The sequence below is a fragment of the Ranitomeya imitator genome, chromosome 2, assembly GCF_032444005.1.
Source record: "Ranitomeya imitator isolate aRanImi1 chromosome 2, aRanImi1.pri, whole genome shotgun sequence".
Classification (NCBI taxonomy): Eukaryota; Metazoa; Chordata; class Amphibia; order Anura; family Dendrobatidae; genus Ranitomeya; species Ranitomeya imitator.
In genome coordinates this window covers 623252066-623272163 of record NC_091283.1, presented here as the reverse complement: position 1 = coordinate 623272163, position 20098 = coordinate 623252066, and the positions used below count along the sequence as shown (strand labels likewise).

At 42.2% G+C, this 20098-nt stretch overlaps 1 protein-coding gene across 2 annotated transcripts in view; it reads left to right on the top strand.

Moving 5' to 3' along the window:
* LOC138665224 (uncharacterized) overlaps window positions 1-18908 on the top strand; it is an 82492-nt gene extending 63584 nt beyond the window's left edge. Inside the window, exons 3-6 of one of the 2 annotated variants that reach the window (XM_069752512.1) lie at window positions 9883-10149; window positions 11475-11672; window positions 16360-16412; window positions 17335-18908. In XM_069752512.1, the coding sequence (XP_069608613.1) occupies window positions 9883-10149; window positions 11475-11672; window positions 16360-16391 (497 nt within the window). In that variant the 3' untranslated portion in view covers window positions 16392-16412; window positions 17335-18908. The remainder of the gene's footprint in view (window positions 1-9882; window positions 10150-11474; window positions 11673-16359; window positions 16413-17334) is intronic. The other variant, XM_069752513.1, reaches the window with a different exon arrangement.
* The last annotated feature ends 1190 nt before the right edge of the window (window positions 18909-20098 follow it).

The following is a 20098-nucleotide window of genomic DNA, read 5'->3' as shown; positions in this document are numbered from 1 at the left end:
TTATGAGCCCGCAGTCTTCCAAGTACCTGTCCAAGCTGGGCAAGATGTTCTTCGAATGAGGCCAAAAACACAATGATGTTATCCAGATAGATCAGGGTAGCCTCAAAATATAAGTCTCCCAAACACTTCCATCAGCCGTTGAAACGTGCCCGGAGCATTGGAGAGCCCGAAGGGTATCCGGTTAGACTCGAACAGCCCCATAGGGAGGATGAAGGTGGTTTTTTCTTTGTCTTTCTCTGCCACGGCTACTTGCCAGTATCCACTTGCTAGGTCCAGGGTGGAGAAGTACTTGGCTTTCCCCAACACTGTCAAGGATTCCTTGATGCGGGGCAACAGATACGAGTCTCGAACAGTGCAGGCATTGAGTTTTCTGTAATCTACGCAGAACCGGATGGTCCCATTCTTTTTCTTGAAGAGCACCACCGGGGCTGCCCAAGTGCTCTGACTACTCCGCACCACTCCTGAATCCAGCATCTGCCTCGGTAATGTTTTTACGTCTTGATACATCTTGGGCGGAATCGTTCTCGAATTGGACGAGCTTCTCCAGTCGGTATCTCATGCGTGATGGCTTCAGTACAGCCAAAATCCTTGGCATGATGGGTGAATGTAGCCTGCTTTTTCTGCACCTTCTTTCGGTGATAAAGACATCTCCTTCTGACTCACCACTTCACCCTTATGTAGGTACACCAGGGCCAGATCTGTCCCTCGTGGCACGGTGACCTCCCCGGGGCCGACATTCAAAGTTCTTATGGGGACATGTCCTTACTGGACCACAGCTATTGTATGAGCTATCCTGACTCTTTGTCCACTCCTCCACCTACCACAGGCTGAACAATCACTGTCAACCCGTCAAGGTTGCGATGCATCCCCACTGGAAGGTATACTATAGTTTCTCGCTCGGGAGGCAGGATTACAGGTTCTTTACCAGGAGCCCTGATGACCCCTACCGTCTGATAGGATGGCACACTCTTCTGCATCCCACAGATGGAGATCCATCGTTGAAGGGCTTCTTGAGTAGGCTTATGTGTAGTAGCCTTCTTCCAATATCCAGGCCCCCATTTGGTAAACATAATCTGATCGAGTTCATGTAGGATATTCATTCCCAGTACTACAGACACATCTTCTTTGATAGGCTCAGGGACTAGCAGGATCCCTTTTCTCCCCACTTCTTGCCCACAGATTCGAATATTCATCCACACGACCTCTATGACCGGGATCGGTTGTTGATTGGCAGCAAACAACCGGATCAATGTCTCTTTTTCTGGCTTGGCCAGGGCCTGGAAATGCTGCTTGAAATATGTTTCTGGCATTGTCGTCACTTGTATCTATCAGGCAATCCACTAGAACTCCCTCGAAATTCAGCACATAGGAGGGGACACCCAGCAATCAAGTGTTCGTTATGATATGGAGTGGCCTCTCTCCTCGCCTCCCCCGCAGAGTGCCGCACTACTGCGGGGGTTGGTAGTTTAATGACGGCTTCCTCTGGCCTTGAGCATAGTTCCGACAGTCTCTGGCAAGGTGTCCCCGACCTCCACATTCCCAGCATTGGATGCCTCCTCCTCGCCGGGGGGCACCTCGAGTCTGTCCTCATGCCTCCGAAGCCTGACGGGAGGGGGCTTGCCCCCACTGATCCCTTATCGGTCGGGCCGAAGAATGGTTGCATGAGTATGGTGCGTCAGACTGTTGTAGTTCCCCCACTCTTCACTCCATCTGGGTCAGTTTCTCTTGCATGTTGAAAAGGGACCACTGCAAGTCTTGCACCACCTGCACCAGCACCTCCTGATGGTTTGGGTCCCCTCTGGTATTGGCGCCATGGACACGCAACACCCCACACGCGTAGCTCTCCTCTTTACTTCCTGCCATTGTTTCCGCCAGAATTTGACAAAACGTAAGAGCCAGATCTGCCCGGACCCGTTCTGACAGTGCTCGCCTCAAGGATGTGCTGTGCAGTCCCAGAATTAATTGCTCCCGCAGTATCCGGTCCTTAGAGCCCATGCCGCCAAATCCATCCGCCTTCTTTCTCTGCACCTCCGCTAACACTTCTTGTAGTACTAGTGAACCAAAAGAAAAAGAAGACATGCTATATAGCCGGGACCACCAAAATATATACAATAGTAAAGTTTATTAAACACCACAAACACCCAAAAATTGTATCAATTAAAAACATTTAAAAATGACAACAGTAATGTACATCCCTACAGTAGGGACTAGCCGCCAGATAAACACTAAATACACCCAATTAAATACTTCAAGGTATAACATCAAAGATACTGACAATAGTCATATATCAGAACTGGATCATGCATTGAAAAAACCAGGGGCTACTAAATTGCCCAACCCCCTAAGGGAAATCCCAAAATTCTGAGCAAAAATTCACAATAAAAATAAATGCAATAAATGAATAATCAGCTGCCAAGAACATAAAGTGCTTAGTGCAATAGATGAAACGGGAACAGGAATGGCCAAAACCCGCTTACATAATCATGTGTGCAAAATAAGACACAAATTATTGCAGCTTCACAGAATGCAAGAGATTTAGCTAAAGCCTTAAATCAGGCTAGGGGGTGATTTTACCCCATGGAACGAATACCTGATAGAAGCCTAATGAGCATGACCAGTAAAGATAAGGGTCCAAAAAGTCCGGGGGCACTAGAGCCCAACACGTATCGCCACCTGTAGTGGCTTTGTCAGGAGCAGATGTAGTGTGATGGATAAACGAACGCACATATAAAGCATACCCAAATAGCATTAATCGCAAACAGCTGAGCCGGACAGCATCCCGGACCCAGAAGTCACCTGATGTGGAAGTTCAGAGCGGTAAACCCGGGGGAGGCTTCACAGAGCATCTGGGTGCAGCAAGATGGCTGAGTGATAGACTACAGCGCATGCGCAAATCAATGCGCCGAAAAAAATAGGATGGCTGAGCAGCAATATACTGCGCTTGCGCAGATTGGAGCGCCGGACTCAGAGGGTAGACAACACCAGAAAAATCCAGTGCATGCATAGACCAGGTGTAAGACTTCACAGAGCTATTAGATACAGCATGATGACTAAATGGTAAACTACGGCACATGCGTAAAATGACACCCCGGATTACATAAGATGGCTAAACAGCAATATACGGCGCTTGCGCAGATCAAAGCGCAGGAACCAGAGAGTAAATGAAATCAGAGGTGTCGAGCGCATGTGCAGACCAGGTATAGGATGAGAGGGGTATAGGACTAGTGCAAGAAAAATATTGGATATAGACCAATGCAAATATACTAGACACTGAGGTGATGTTGATGACACACATCTAAGTACCAATTAATGGGCACCTTAGAAATGTAATAATTCCCCCAAAAAAGACAAAAAGAACGGTATTATGAAGGGAAAGCCGAGTGGCAGTAATTGCCATTTACATAGATCAGTCAGACATACCTGATGGATAAACATCACAAGTTATCCCAGATAATATATAGCACATATAGGGCACTGAATCAAGCATGCATAGAATTGATATCATATAAATTATGCCCATGGCAAAAAAAAATAATAATAATAATAATATGGAGCTCCATACTGTACATGAATAATGCATGTATAATGCAGCCACCACCCTACAGAATATAATGCAGCCACCCCAGAGTATAATGCAGCCACCGCAGAGTATAATGCAGCCACCCCATAGAATATAATACAGCCCACCTCCCCATAATATATAATGTAGCCACCATAGAATATAATGCAGCCCCCCATAGTATAACACAGCCTCCCCATAGAATATAATATCCCCCCACAATAGTATATAACAGCCACATAGTATATAACACGGCCTCCCCTATAGAATATAATATACCCCCCATAGTATATAGCACAGCCCATGTAGCAGTATACAGCACAGCCCATGTAGCAGTATACAGCACAGTCCACATAGTAGTATACAGCACTGCCCACATAGTAGTATACAGCAGAGCCCACATAGTAGTATACAGCACAGCCCACATAGTAGTATACAGCAGAGCCCACACAGTAGTATATAGCACAGCCCACATAGTAGTATACAGCAGAGTCCACACAGTAGTATATAGCACAGTCCACGTAGTAGTATACAGCACAGCCCACGTAGTAGTATACAGCAGAGCCCACACAGTAGTATATAGCACAGCCCACATAGTAGTGTACAGCACAGCCCATAGTAGTATACAGCACTGCCCACATAGTAGTATACAGCAGAGCCCACATAGTGTATAGCACAGCCCACATAGTAGTGTATAGAACAGCCACATAGTAGTATGCATCACAGCCCACATAGTAGTGTATAGCATTGCCCATGTAGTAGTATAGATCACTGCCCACATAGTAATGTCCAGTACTGCCCACATAGTAGTATACAGCACAGCCCACACAGTAGTATACAGCACAGCTCACACAGTACTTTACAGCAGGGGTCCCCAACTCCAGTCCTCAAGGCCCACCAACAGGTCATGTTTTCAGGATTTCCTTTGCATTGCACAGGTGATGCAATTATTACCGGGGCAAGACTAAGGAAATCCTGAAAACATGACATGTTGGTGGGCCTTGAGGACTGGAGTTGGGGACCCCTGCTTTACAGCACTGCCGACAAAGTAGTATACAGCAGAGCCCACATAGTAGTGCATATCACAGCCCACATAGTAGTATACAGCAGAGCCCACATAGTATTGTATAGCACAGCCCACATAGTAGTATACAGCAGAGCCCACATAGTAGTGTATAGCACAGCCCACATAGTAGTATACAGCACAGTCCACATAGTAGTGTACAGCACAGCCCATGCAGTAGTATACAGCACAGCCCACGCAGTAGTATACAGCACAGCCCACATAGTAGTATATAGCAGAGCCCACACAGTAGTATAAAGCAGAGCCCACATCTCTCCTCCCCCCTAGAATGGCACCACAGTCCAGTAAAAAAAAAAAAAACACTCCTCACCTCCCCTCGTGCCTGTGGTGCTTCCTGCTCCTGTCTTGGCGGCTGCTGCTGCACTGCCTGGCACACAGTGAGTGCGCACGCACCTGCAGTGTCAGAGGCAGAGCGGGAAAGGATGGGGAGGGAGCGTCAGGTGACGCTCTCTCCTCCATAATTGCATTCAACTGTACCGGCGTCATAGAAGCCGGTATAGTTGAATGCGGCAGCGGCGGGGGGAAGGGTGAATCGGCATGCAGCAGCCCACGTCTGGCACCGGCCCTTCTGGCATTTGCCAGAACTGCCCGATGGCCAGTCCGGCCTTGTCCATAACACTGATGAAAATCAGTTTGTTTTTTGCTGACAAGAAAAAATGATGATGTCAGAATGAAATCTAATGATAAGAATGTAGGATTTCACAGCCGATTTTATTCTCATGAAAGTAGAGAGTATAAATCATAGGGGTGAGAGTAGAATACTTATAGAAGCACTATTTTGTGTAATTAAATGTGTGCATACAGTCATGGCCAAAAGTGTTGGCTCCCATGAAATTGCTCCTGAAAATTACAGTAAGTATTTCTCAAAGAAAAGTTTTGCAATTACACGTTTCACTATACACATTTCCTTTCTGTATATTGGAACAACATGAAAAAAATTGAGAAAATAAGGCAAATTGGACATCATTTCATTAAAAAAATGGCACCTTTCCAAAATTTAAGGTAAACAACTTTGTTTCAAGCATGTGATGCTCATTCAAACTCACCTGTGGCTAGTAATAGGTGTGGGCTATTTGAAAATCACCCCTGAAACCAGATATCAAGGGGAGAATTTAACTTAATCTTTGCACTGTGCCTGTGTGCCACACTAAGCATGGAGAGCAGAAAGAGAACTTTCAGAGGACTTGAGAACCAAAATTGTTGAAAAATATCAACAATCTCAAGGTTACAAGTCCATCTCCAGAGATCTTGATTTTCCTTTGCCCATGGTGTGCAATATAATCAAGAAGTTTACAACCCATGGCACTGTAGCTATCTCCCTTGACGGCAAATAAAATTTAAAGAAAGGTTGTAATGCAAGATAGTCCAGATGGTGGATAAGCATCCCAAATCAAAATCCAAAGAAATTCAAGCTGTCCTGCAGGCTGAGGGTGCATCAGTGTCAGAGCGAACTATCCGTCGACATTTGAATTAAATAAAACACTATGGCAGGAGAAAGCTGCATAAAAAGGCTAGACTGCAGTTTGCCAAAATGTACGTGAGTAAGCCTAAACACTTCTGGCAAAGTGTCTTGTGGACAGATGACACCCAGATAGAGCTTTTTAGTAAAGCATATCATTCTACTGTTTACCAAAAGCAGAATGAGGCCTACAAAGAATAGAACACAGTACCTACAGTCAAATATGGTGGAGGTTTAAAGATGTTTTGGGGTTGTTTTGCTGCCTCTGGCACTGGGTGCCTTAACTGTGTGCAAGGCATCATGAAATTTTAAGATTACTAATTGATTTTGAGTCGCAATGTAGTGCCCAGTGTCAGAAACCTGAATTTGCGTTTAGGTCATGAGTATTTCAGCATTACAATGACCCCAAACATACTTCAACACTGGAGAGTCCTAAAGTATCCAGCAATGAGTTAGTATCTAAATCCCAATGAACATCTATGGAAAAATCTTAAAATTACTCTTGGGAGAAGGCACCCTTCAAATATGAGAGACCTTTAGCAGTTTGCAAAAGAAGAGTGGTCAAAAATTCTGGTTGAGAGTTGTAAGAAGCTTGATGATGGTTACAGGAAGTGATTGATTGCAGTGTCCCTAATTTGTCTCTGAAGTGATTGATTGCAGTTATTTATTCCAAAGGGTGTGCAGCCAAATATTAAGTTGGTAGTACAAACAATTTTGGCCTGCTCATTTTTGGGGTTTTGTGCGAAATTATGTCTAATTTGCCTTTTTTTCCTCTGTTTTTTTTGTGTTGTTATACACATTTATTTCATTTGTGTGTTTTCTAACGAAACATGAGTAATTGCAATAATTTTCTGGGAGAAATAGTTTATTTTCTGAAACAATTTCAAGGGTGTCAACACTTTGGCCATGACTGTATGTGTATGTAATATAGTATGAGTTTATTAATATACTCTCCTACCCCTGCTTTCTCTGTCCAGCACTGTCCCACTCCTCTTCTCAGTGGTATCACCGCAATTCATACTAGCCAGCTCTATCCATGAGCTGAAAGCCTCTTACAATTTAGGACTACGAAGCCTTGTTCTGATGCTCCATAGGTTTACATTGTAAAAGTCACTTGCGGACCACGCAGAATGCAGCATGACATGGACAGACTGAACAGCGGTGACCTCACTGAGAAGTGGAGCAGAACAGACAATGGAATGAATCCCAGAGGTAATGACTGTAGGTGAGTATATTTATACACTCACACTATACACCATTCACATACACACATTAAATGTAAAAAAAATATACATCGAAGTGCTCCTTTAACAAAATAATTATTCATTTAAGTTTTATTAAATTGGCATCCATGAAAAACAAGATAAAATTACATGAGGTTTAAATGCATAAATGGAAGGTTATGCACCTCCTCTTGAGTAACACAACTATGTACTAAACAGTAGAACACTTCATAAAGCTACCTCTGAAATAAACTTGGTGTTATCGGTGGACAGTAAACTCAAGTTTTGTATTCCAAAGCTCCTAAGAAGGTAAATGAGATCATGAGATTGGTGGCATAATTAATGTCCTACGGGCATGCAGAATTTTTAATAAAGAACAAGTAAAAATACTAATATCTGACAGAGCTGGGACTATTCACTCCATAGAAAGTTGACTTGATGAAGATGATGTATTCCTATAAATCCCTATTGAATCCTTATCCTATTGTGAAGAAAACTCAGAATCTTCTAATCAAAAAGTAACATGAAACTAGACATACGGTACCCAACAGCCTAATCCCTGAAATACAAGCCAAAATTAATTAAAGACAACTGGTAGCCAACCAAATTAACAGGCTTGAGTCTAATCTGTATGAGGACTGTTATCCATACATGCACAGCGTTAGCCGTGACTGATTAGATGCACACTTTTCTGTAACAAAAGGCATAGGTATCGCTAATCTATCTATCTATGGATAGTACAACTGAAGAGGTGATGAAACATGATCAGCTATTATAAAGAGAAAAGTTCCATCAACTCAACACAGCTTGTACATGGTCACTTTCCTCATGCCAACTGATCCAAAACACCATAACAATATTCCGAAAGAAAATGCATTATTTTTTATTTAATTTGCAGTGCATTAAAAACATGTGCAAAGTTAGTATAAAGAGAAGAAAACTCATTAGGCCGAAGCATTTCTGACCATATAGTCCTTAGTGGGCTATCGGGTAGGACAATATGATCGGAAATGCATCAGCTTGAAGCGTTTTCTTCACTCTATACTAACTTTGCAGATGTTTTTTAATGCACTACAAGTGCAATAATAAAGAATGAATTTTCTTATGGAATATTGTGCTGGAATTTTGGATGAATGATCAGAGAGTATGAAATGCTTACACTGTACACTAGTCACCTATTATCTTTTCACCTTCTCGGTTTAGCTTTGGTGATATCAAGAAGCTTTTATTTGTAATAAGGACTACAAGAATGTCTTATGAAGATAGCCTGCATCTGACCAGATTCTTCACTTGTCTAGATGAAAGAATGTTCAATCATAATCGCAGATTGAGATTCTTTACTGTAAGAGCAGTGAGACTATGCAACTCTCTGCCACATCATGTTGTGATGGTTGTTTCACTCAAAAAGTACAAGGAAGACCTGGATACCTTTCTTGAAAAAATGTAACATCAAAGATTATGGGTACTAGATTCTGCGATGTGACTTTGATCCAGGGAGCTAGTTTGATGTATGTGGAGTCTTGAATTATTGTTATTATACAAATTATTGCTGTCACGGGGCTACCGCGACAGAGAGGTTCCAGAGAACCGCAGCGCTCTGGGCCTCATTCACACACGATGAACAGAAGCTCTTCTCCTGAATTCTGACCTGGTTGTCTTGTGCCAGCAGGGCAGGAGTTAAACCTTGTTATTGAAGTTACTGAGAGCTATGTCTCTCAGCTGATTTGGTTTTGGTAATCTCAGCTTTGTCTACAACTGTTGCCAGTGATCAGTTCTGCTGCCTGGCTTGGAGTGAGAAGGAGCGTGGTATTAGGAGCTTGGAGATTTATTTACAGAGATTGGTGTCTGCTGTTTTGGTTGCATGTTAAACCAATTTTCCTTCCTAGTTTTTTCCTTCTCTTCCCTTCTCTGTGTTTCCTCTGTGGTTGTGTGAGCATTTGGTGACTTTGAGACTTTTAGTTACCTTATCTGTATACCCTGTTTAATTGTCGTATTTATACACTGGTGCAGTCCACCTCCCTTGGGGGGAGAGGGGGCCACTGATAGGTTCTGCATAGGAGACAGGGATACGCTGGCAGCTCAGGTCTCCTATCCATTATAGGTACCCCAGAGATAAGGGAAAGCCAGGGCCCCATTATAGTGGCAGGGACAGGTGCGGGTCCCAGTACGCCGTCTTGCCCCTTTATCGCCATTAACAGCGTGACAATTGTCCTAATATGGGGCAAGTAGCATCTGCCTCATGGGGTTTTTGCCTTCCTCTTTCTCAATAGACTTGCTACTTCTTTCAACCTTAAACTATGAAACTATTAAATAATGGCCACAGTATAAGAATGTACTTTTTGTATTATGTGGCATTGCCTTAAAGATTTAATTCCCCAAAGTTACATTTAAAGTTCTTGGATTACCCCTGTTAATGATTTCAGTAATGTAAGATCCTATCAAAATCAGTTGGTTGAACATCTTTTTATGCCAAGAAGGATTTGATGAATTTACAATTTTTCATCTCTGCCTTTATAATCATGCATTTATTTATTTTTTATTATCTTATTTGTTACAGGTTCCCTATCTAAACCAATAATAGAGTGCAGCCTTCTTGCCAACAATACAATGCATATAACTTGTTTCTCTGAATCTGGACCTTTGCCCATCACCTACCAACTCTTCTTATCTGACAAAATGGAAGAAAAGAAAGTGCTAAATAAATCAGAACCTGCAAAATTCATCATTAACATGATTCCTGTTTCTGGAGCAGAACTCTATTTCAACTGCACAGCAATAAGTCCAACCGGAGAAAAGTCAAGTAACAATCTGACGCTAAGAATGGGTACATAATGCAATATCTTTTTTTTATTTGTGTGTAAAGAAGATGATGTCACATTCTGGATGTGGTGGAAGTCTTCTAGTTGCCAGTAGCTGTAGGCTACCAATAACCTCATCACAAGACTCAGTCCTACATAGGTCGTATGCCATTTAATGTTTATTTCAAGTTGACATGCATTATACTACCAAAATTCACAAAATTTGCTATAGGAAAGATATATATCTTGCTACCATGTTAGCCAGAGGATATAAAAATATCAACCACTAAGGACTCTCAATTATAAATATTTTTCAAAATTTGCTAAACATATAACTCCAAAACATGGATGTAGTTTATGATGTTACACCAGTCTATACATAAGCGTAGATGTCCATTTTCATTGTTCTCGTCCATCATAGAAAGTGGGCAATTTTTCGTGTGGGCAATTTTCCGTGTGGGCAATTTTCCTGTGGGCAATTTTCCTGTGGGCATTTTTCCTGTGGCCATTTTTTCTGGTCCCCCATAGAATTATAGAAACAAAAACTACTAATGTGCCAAATCTGTCAAATTGAAGAAACCAACAGCCCCCATCAGCCACAGGGTCAAGTACCCAGGATATGTTTTTAATGCTGTGTAAAAAAAAATTCAGTGTCTTACTATTCCAGAAAAGTGGATGGGATTTATAGAAATCTCGTACCCACTCTTTTTATTTTCTGCAGCGTTACCTGACTAGTGGTTTGTGTTTGAAATCCACAACATGTCAATTTCTCTTGTGGATGCTGAGTTTTATGTGTGGATTTTCCTCATAGAATGGCATTAGATGAAGAAAATTCACAGATAAAAAATGTATATAATCCACACGTCTGTATAAAGTTTTATCAAAGCCAAATAACAGAAAGTATAAAAACAACACAGCATGACATACCAAAAGGAGAAAGTACAGTGCCAAAAACTAGATAAAAATACATTTCCACAAACACACTCAAAAACTCAATAAAAAAAATACAAGCAGCCTAACTTAACTAATAGATGCAGAAATGCTGCAGAAAACTCTGCAACATCATAAACTGACCATATACTCATCATGAGAACATAGCCTGATGGGGTCTATTGGTTTCTATCATGGTGTCCGTTGACAAACTGGAAAAATATTTCTTCTGCACCATTTTGTTTGGAAGTTCTGACGGAACTGTGACCGAGCCTTGGATGCGGATGTCCCTTCCTCTGGATGCAAGTGCAGAACAAGGCTTTTCTAGAGAAAAATCATTAATTACCGGTCTAAAGAAAACAAAGTGATTCAAGAGCGTTTAACAGTTCCTAATTGTGTCCCTTCACTCTTTTTCTCCCAGATAATACTCCAGTCATAGCAGAGGAGGCTAAGATAGATCATAAAGACAAGGATACAGGACCTGAGTATCTCATCCCCTTAGAACATATCCTGACGTCAGTGACCTCAGAAGTTCTAAAGTGGAACAAGTTGCTGCTGATCACCTGTGGCTCCATATTCCTAATACTCTTGGTCATTATCGTCACCATTTCATATTTACGTGAGTCTCGAACTTATTATGTTGCATCCAAAACTATATAGGCAAAGGTGTGGTACGCGCTACCATACGGTGTTGTAGGATGCTAAAAGGACATACAGAAGATCTTTTGCAGTACTTTTGGGGCAGTATAATACTACTGTAGAGGAATAATTTCTACCTAGTGTATCCCATGAAGCATAAATGACCAGGGTGAACTTTTACTCTAATCTGTTCTGTTGAGAAGACTCCTGTTACTGTAAAAGAGTATTATTTATAATAGATTGAAGAACTGTGGGGAAAGTATGAAAAAAGGTCCAATAATGATAGTTATTAGCTCTTTTAATAAGCAGAAAATGTTTTTTATTTTTGCACCTTTCTTTTCTCCTACCCTTGTTCCAAATGTTATAACTTTTATATTTCTCTGTGCACATAGCCATTTCAGGGCTTATTTTGTTGGTGGGGGGTGGAGTTGTAGTTTTAATAACACCATTTATTTTAGCATCCAATGTACTGGAAAATGGGGGAAAAAATTCCAAGTGCGGTGAAATTATGAAAAAAAAAGCAATTTTATTGCAACAGATCAACACGATTACAGGAAAGCCAGTTTTTTATTATTAAAGTTATGAAAAACAATTCAGAAATTTGACAAAAAAAAACCCAAACACCTTTTTTTTTTCCCCTAATAGCATTTTTGGGGTGGGGAGCAATAGGGAGGTAAAGTGTTAAAAGTGAAAAAATGCAAATCTTTTGTTTGGGATTTTGACATTTTGAGTGCTTTTTTTTGTATTTTTGTGAAGAAGTGTGGTCCCCCTTATAACCAGCCAAGGTAAAGCAGGCAGCTGCGAGCTGATATTACCAGGTTGGGAAGGTCTCTGGTTATTGGGCCCTTCCCAGCCTAAAAATACCAGCCTGCAGCCACTACAGAATTGGCACATCATATTAGATTCTGGCACCTTGCCAAAAATGTTATCAAGTCTTTGGCACCTTGTCAAAAATCACAGCTGGCATCAAGCCCTGGGGTTAATAGTGGAGAGGTGTTTGTCATAAATAAACCAAAAATAAAAGTACACACAGAAACATTTTTTTATTTGAATAAAAACTCTCCCACACTATCCCTTGTTCACCACTTCACTGAAAAAAAAATCCCACGCAGGTCCGCAGTAATCCACCGAATCCGATGTAGTCCAGAAATGGATACCTGAAAAACATAAAAAGACAAAAATAAACATAAACATCCTTCTTTCACCAAATTTATTTATAAAAATTTTTCCATGCAGCTCTAATGTAGTCCACGTACCTCGCAACCGGCTCCAGAGTCTATGAATAGCAGGAAAGTTCCTGATATTCACAGGCGTCGGGTACTGAATACAACGCTTATCAGGGCTGAGGGGTCTCACTGTGCTCGGCGAGACCTGAGGAAGATGATGAGCGTGGACGTCACTACCTGGCGCCTGTGAATAGTGGTAACTTTACTGCTATTCACAAATGCAACGTACTTGGACTACATCGGAACTTCGTGTGAACGAGGGAATGTCTCGTGTGTTTTATTTCTGTCTTTTTATTGCTTTCAGGTATCCATTTCTGGTTTACATCATATTACTGCGGATCTGCATGGGATTTTTGTTTTCAATAAAGTGGTAAACGAGGGATAGTGCCAGAATTGGCGCATCTAATGTGATGCGTCTCTGGGCTGATATTTTTAGGCTGGGAATGGCACAATAACCAGTGACCTCCCCAAAGTGATAATATCAGCCTGCAGCTGTCTGCTTTACTTTGACTGGTTATTGAAAATAGGGAGGATCCATGTAGTTTATTTCCATTTATTTATTAGCTTAATACAAGTACAGTAAACTACACACACACAGCACTAATATATCTCATCAATCTTTCTATCTTTGCACATCTTTAACACCTAAACACCTGTCATTAGAAATAAAAAGAACAGCTACACATAGGCTAAATTTATATGCCATAAAAAGCCTGAAGAGTGAAGACCCAACAAGGCAGAAAATTCTAGAGCGACATTAGTGTTACCAGATGGTAAAAGGCAACATATAATAATAGTAGTTACATGAAAAGTAACAGTAACAGTGATGCCCTGCACTTATTAAAAGTGGGGTCACTATGAGTAAATGTTAAATGAAATCTGTCGGTAGGATCAACCTTCCTACGCCATCTATATGGGTAGGTAGGTCATAGGAAGCAGGACTAAATGATACCTTTATATCTGCAATCCAATGTCTTATTCTGGAGAAATCCAAGTTTTTCTTATATGTAAATGAGCTGTTCCAGGCTGTGAGCCGAACACTGATCTGCATGAGAATCTGCCTCCAGAGCTTATTACAAATAGAAGGTGGAGTTACCAGTGTAATATGTGATGGCCGGTCTGTGCTCTCCTGATCTCATTGCAGAGCTGTGTGGTGATTATAAGGGAAGAGTCAGACAGCATTATAACTCGGACAAAGATTGCAACGCAATGCTCGGACTGGCCTTTGGCTCTCTACCCGAGTGTGACAGCATCTTTTTCTGTGTAGCTGTCACACTCAGGTCGGGAGTGTCCACAGCCAGTCGGAGCATTGCGTTGCGATCCTCGTCCAAGTTATAAGGCTGTCTGACTCTTCCCTTACTGACATATCTGCAGGTGTCCTCTCTGTGTTTCAGCTTCCATCTCACACGCAGCCAGTGTTGTAGTATTGTATCAATACTGCAGAGTTGTGAGAGCTGCAGCTGAAAATAAAATGTGTTTGTTAGGTGACAAAGTTCAGTTTTACTGCCCTGCATTAGTTACATGCCTCATACTGTTAACACCTTCTTTCATTAAAAATAATCCCTGCAGGCAGATTCTCATGCAGATCAGTGTCTGGTCCATTGACCTGAACATCTCATTTACATATCAGAAAAACGTGGATATCTGTGGAATAAGACATCACATTGCAGATATCAAGGTATTTTATTCAGCTTTATTCATATAGACAGTTTAGGAGGTTTGATCCTACTGACTGCTTCTTACTACGTTAAGTCAGACATTCACTGAAACTGACACTACTTTTGATAAGTGCGATTTCAATGTATCACCTTTATTCAGCTTCCTATTACCTACATAACCATAACCATATAGACGGCTTAGGAGAGTTAATCCTGGTGACAGATTTTCTTTAACTGCTTTTTAACTCAGTCCAAGATCATGAAAAATGGAGATGCTATAGGTGTCGAAAAATGGCGCCATTTTATTTTTTGCCAGATTTTTTTTCACCACGTACTGTATTTTTCGGATTATAAGACGCTTTGGATTATAAGACGCACCGCAAATTTTGAGGAGAAAAATAGGATTTTTTTTAATAAAATGGTGGTGCTTCTTGCTTACTGGGGTGGTGGCGGCGGTGAAGCGGGGTCCTAGGGTCGCTGCTGGAGGAGGCAGGAGTGGGGTGAAGCTGCAGGCTGCAGGCTGGGATGAGGGGGTGTTCCGATGTGCTGCGCGCCTCTGTGGGTGTTCGGTGCTGCTGCGGGTGTCCGGTGCTGCGGGGGTGACCGGCGCTGCTGCGGGTGTCCGGTTCTGCTGTGGGTGTCTCCGATGCTGCAGGGGGCTCTGCCGACATTTTGTGAAAAGCCAGAGCCTCCCGCAGTTCCATGGTTTCCTGTGTGGTGGACTCTAGGAAAATGGCCTCCAGTGGGTGGCACATGCGCAGATGGAGATCTCGGGAGATGAGATCTCAGTGCTAAGATCTCATCTCCCAAGATCTTGGTGCCGAGATCTCCATCTGGGCATGCGCCGCCCCCCGACTGCCATTTTCCCGGAGTCCACAGCACAGGAAACCATGGAACTGCGGGGGGCTGTGACCTTTCACAAAATGTCAGCAGAGCCCCCCCGCAGCATCGGACACCCCCGTAACACTGCCGGGCACCTGCAGCAGCGCCAGACACCCCTCATCCCGGCCTGTGGCCTGCAGAAAGGGTACCGGTAAGGTATGTCTGCATTGTAAGAAGCACCCCCATTTTCCCCCTAAATTTGGGGGGGTAGGGGGGGGAGTGCGTCTTATAATCCGAAAAATACAGTAAATAAAAAAGAACCTAGACATGTTTGGTGTCTGTAAACTCGTAATGGCCTGGAGAATCAGAATGGCAGGTCAGTTTTAGCATTTAGTGAACATGGTAAAAAAAAAAAAAACTGTGGAATTGCAATTTCACCGCACCGCATTTTTTTTCCCGTGTTCCAGTACACAATATGTTAAAATAAATGGTTTTGTTCAAAAGTACAACTTGTCCCGCAAAAAACGAGACCTCACATGGCCATATTGACTGAAAAATAAAGTTATAGCTCTGGGAAGGATGGGAGTAAAAAACTAAAATGCCATAACTGAAATACCTCTGGTCGTTAAGTGGTTAAAGGTTTGCAAAGACAAATTATAACTGCATGGACCTGATTTGATATGTCTGTCCCTACACTGCCATTTCCACTCAAATTTTTCTATGTGGATTAGAGACTTGATCAATATATCTAAAGCCACAATCACGTTTACAAATATTTGCGTGAATGGCTCTAAATTCTTGAAAAATTTGCACCACTTCGACTTGATAAACTAATGTTAGCGATAATTTGTTTTTACAACCACTCCAGTAAAGCAAAGAAATTCCTATTTTTATTTTATGGAGGTGTAATTCTATAAAATGTCCAATTGTGAGATCATTTTATTTCTTGTCTTTAAACCAGGTAGTCAAAAGGAACAACATTTGGAAGTCTGAGTCCATATCGATGGGCAGCAGGTCAGTGGCTTATACATCACACGCGTTCTTTATTGCTGTAATGTATATATCATTCTGTAAAAAAGGTTCATTGTATTAAACGGGGTTTCTATGATTTTTTTCACTTTACTCAGCCCAGTAATTGGTTGCAGCAGTTATGTTCTATAGTTGTGACATCACAGCTTGACCTGCAGAAGGTGGGAAACCCAATTTTATTTATTTTTATAGTGGCCAATATTGGGAAGTAAAAAAATCCTGAAAAACTTTTTTAAGGACCAGGGCTGGTCTTTATCAGGTTAGAGAAGGTGCCCTTCTACGACCTCATAAAACTAAAGTTGGCCATATTCACCAGCTAACCCATACACAAAAATGCTTGGTTCCTTTGTTCTCTATGGGGTGAGTGGAGTAAGTCACTGCCAGAGACAGCTCTCAGTGGCTTAATATTAGAAAATAGCCGACGGCACAACTGAATAGGGATGCCCGTCCTAGTTCCACTGGACCCAAATGGAAAAGTACATACCGCAGCAAAGTGAAGGACAGCATCCAATCCAGGTGAAGTATAAAAAGTCCTTTATTGTGCCAAATGCTGGCACAATAAAGGACTTTTTATACTTCACCTGGATTGGATGCTGTCCTTCACTTTGCTGCGGTGTGAGCTCTCAGTGGCTTATCTGCTGGCAGTCCAAAAAGGCGCAAGTGATTGAATTCCAACATCTCAATCTATGTCACCCTCACATAATCTATTGGGAGCTATCAGAAGCCCTTTATACGCATTAGATGGTTGGCAGATCCAACCAAAATTGTCAGCTTTGGACGACTTTTATCTTATCGGGTGTACGGGGACCTAAGCATTCTAGGTAGATTGGCGTTTGTTCTTTTTTTATGACTTGGTCAGTTGTGTGAATTCATGCCATTCATCTCAACATTTTCCTTTCTTTGTTAGAACCTTTTGAAAGCCACAAAGTTTCGATTCTCTTGGGAAGGAAGAAGCGCCTGCCTCAAAAACTTACACATTCACCAGGACAATGCACAGATCTCTACTAATTATGAGAGGCATGGCAAGACAAAAGAATACAAATGTCATCAGACATCAGCTTTTGTATTGACATTTCTTAACTCAAAATTGGACATGTTGGTTGAAGTAATCCACTAAAGATGACAGGGATGGGCATGCTACACTTAAAAGGATGGTCTGCCTGTTGATACTCTATAAGCATGGACTGCAGCCATACCACAACAAGATCACCCTCCTAATGCTCCTCAGCCCTTAATAAACCCCATTCCTACAAGAATATTTAGAGAGCCTACACTTTACCCATGATTTTAGGTGGAAGAAAATCAATGAAATCTTAAGGGGTTATCTGGGACTTTTGCTTTTTTCCCTATGAGGCTAAGAACTCCCGCTGATGACTCAGTTTCTTCACTTGACTTCAGGTTAATAAAGCAGCTAGTCCTCTTCCAGGCTGTTCTGTCAAAGGGGCATCACTGCTGACATCATGCTGATTAACAGCTGGCTACCCGTAGAGCCCACTATCAATCGTCATGACATTGGCAACTATGCCCAGTTGACAGAGCAGAAGAGCAGCTGCTCTGTAGACATGATATGACAAGAAGCTATCTGGAGTGGTCTGAGGCTGCTCTGAAGTGGATCACATCAGCCAAAAGAAGAACAGGCAGGTAATTGTAAGTGCTTAGCCTCATAAGGAACATTAATCAAAGCCCTGGTAAACCCATAAAAGTACTTATCTCTGTTCTATTGACATTATATTATAGTCTAACAGCTGAGAACACTCTTCATAAGTTCTTGTGGATCTGGTATCTAGCATACTTTTAAGGTATCATTACACTTAACGATTTACCAACGATCATGACCAGCGATACGACCTGGCCGTGATCGTTGGTAAGTCGTTGTGTGGTCGCTGGGGAGCTGTCACACAGACAGCTCTCTCCAGTGACCAACGATCCGGGGAAAGACTTCGGCATCGTTGAAACTGTCTTCAACGATGCCGAAGTCCCCCTGCAGCACCCGGGTAACCAGGGTAAACATCAAGTCACTAAGTGCAGGGCCGCACTTAGTAACCCGATATTTACCCTGGTTACTATTGTAAAAGTAAAAAAAAAAAAACAGTACATACTCACATTCTGATGTCGGCGTCCACAGGGTTAAAACTGCTTTCGGCAGGAGCGCTGCTAATGCACGCGCTGCTGCCGAGAGCTTCCCTGCACTGATGTCTCCATCGGGTCCTGCGCCTTGAGGGGCGTTCGCATGGATGTGGCTATCTGATGACGCCATGGATGACTCGGGCCTCTTGGCGGCGGTCGGCACATGCGCCGCACCAGGGAGGCGACCATATCACGTGGTGCATATTAATTATGTATGATTGGACCGCAGAACTATTTAATCTGGCTTGTGATCTGATGATGCCACTCCCCCAGAAGAAGGCACACGCGGCCAAAATGCGCGTAGGGGCTCTGGCACCATCAGACCTTAATAAAGTTTGGTATTATTTGTACTTTGAGGTTTGACTCGTACAATTTATTATAGGTATATAGATTTGTTTGTACGGGATCGGTAGGTTTAAGTATCTCCTGACGGTCACAGGGGTTAATTTTTATTTACCCTGTGTTTTTGTTTGTCCTAATTGGTAATTTTATTATCTCTGTAATGAGGAGGGGTGTTCTCTAATGACATCAAAACCCTACATAATGTGTGCTTAATTATTAGGCAACTTCCTTTACTTTGGCAAAATGGGTCAGAAGAGAGATTTGACGGGCTCTGAAAAGTCCAAAATTGTGAGATGTCTTGGAGAGGTATGCAGCAGTCTTGAAATTGCCAAACTTTTAAGCCTGATCACCGAACAATCAAGCGTTTCATGGCAAATAGCCAACAGGGTCCAAGAAGCGTGTTGGCCAAAAAGGCACAAAATAAATGCCCATGAATTGAGGAAAATCAAGCGTAAAGCTGCCAAGATGCCATTTGCCACCAGTTTTGCCATATTTCAGAGCTGCAACGTTACTGGAGTAACAAAAAACACAAGGTGTGTGATACTCAGGGACATGGCCAAGGTAAGGAAGGCTGAAAAACGACTACCTTTGAACAAGAAACATAAGATAAAACGACAAGACTTGGCCAAGAAATATCTTAAGACTGACTTTTCAAAGGTTTTATGGACTGATGAAATGAGAGTGACTCTTGATGGGCCAGATGGATCGGCCAGAGGCTGGACCAGTAAAGGGCAGAGACCTCCATTCCGACTCAGACACCAGCAAGGTGGAGGTGGGGTACTGGAATGGGCTGGTATCATCAAAGATGAACTTGTGGGACCTTTTCGGGTTGAGGATGGAGTGAAGCTCAACTCCTAGGCCTACTGCCAGTTTCTGTAATACAACTTCTTCAAGCAGTACACATATATATAAAATACTAAACATGTAGTGTGCATTTACCAAACTAGCAAACCTATAACATAATGCACAACTCATAGAAATATAGTAAACATAACTTTATAAATCATACAAGTAATCACAAGACATAAGTAAAAGGGAAAAGCAAAAAAAGTGGAAAGAAGTACGGGATAGCACAGGGACCACAATAACGTATATTATATAATACAAATATCTCGCTGAGGATCTGTTTATACCAAGGAAGGTGACGGGCACAAGGGGGCATTCTTTGCGTCTGGAGGAGAGAAGGTTTTTCCACCAACATA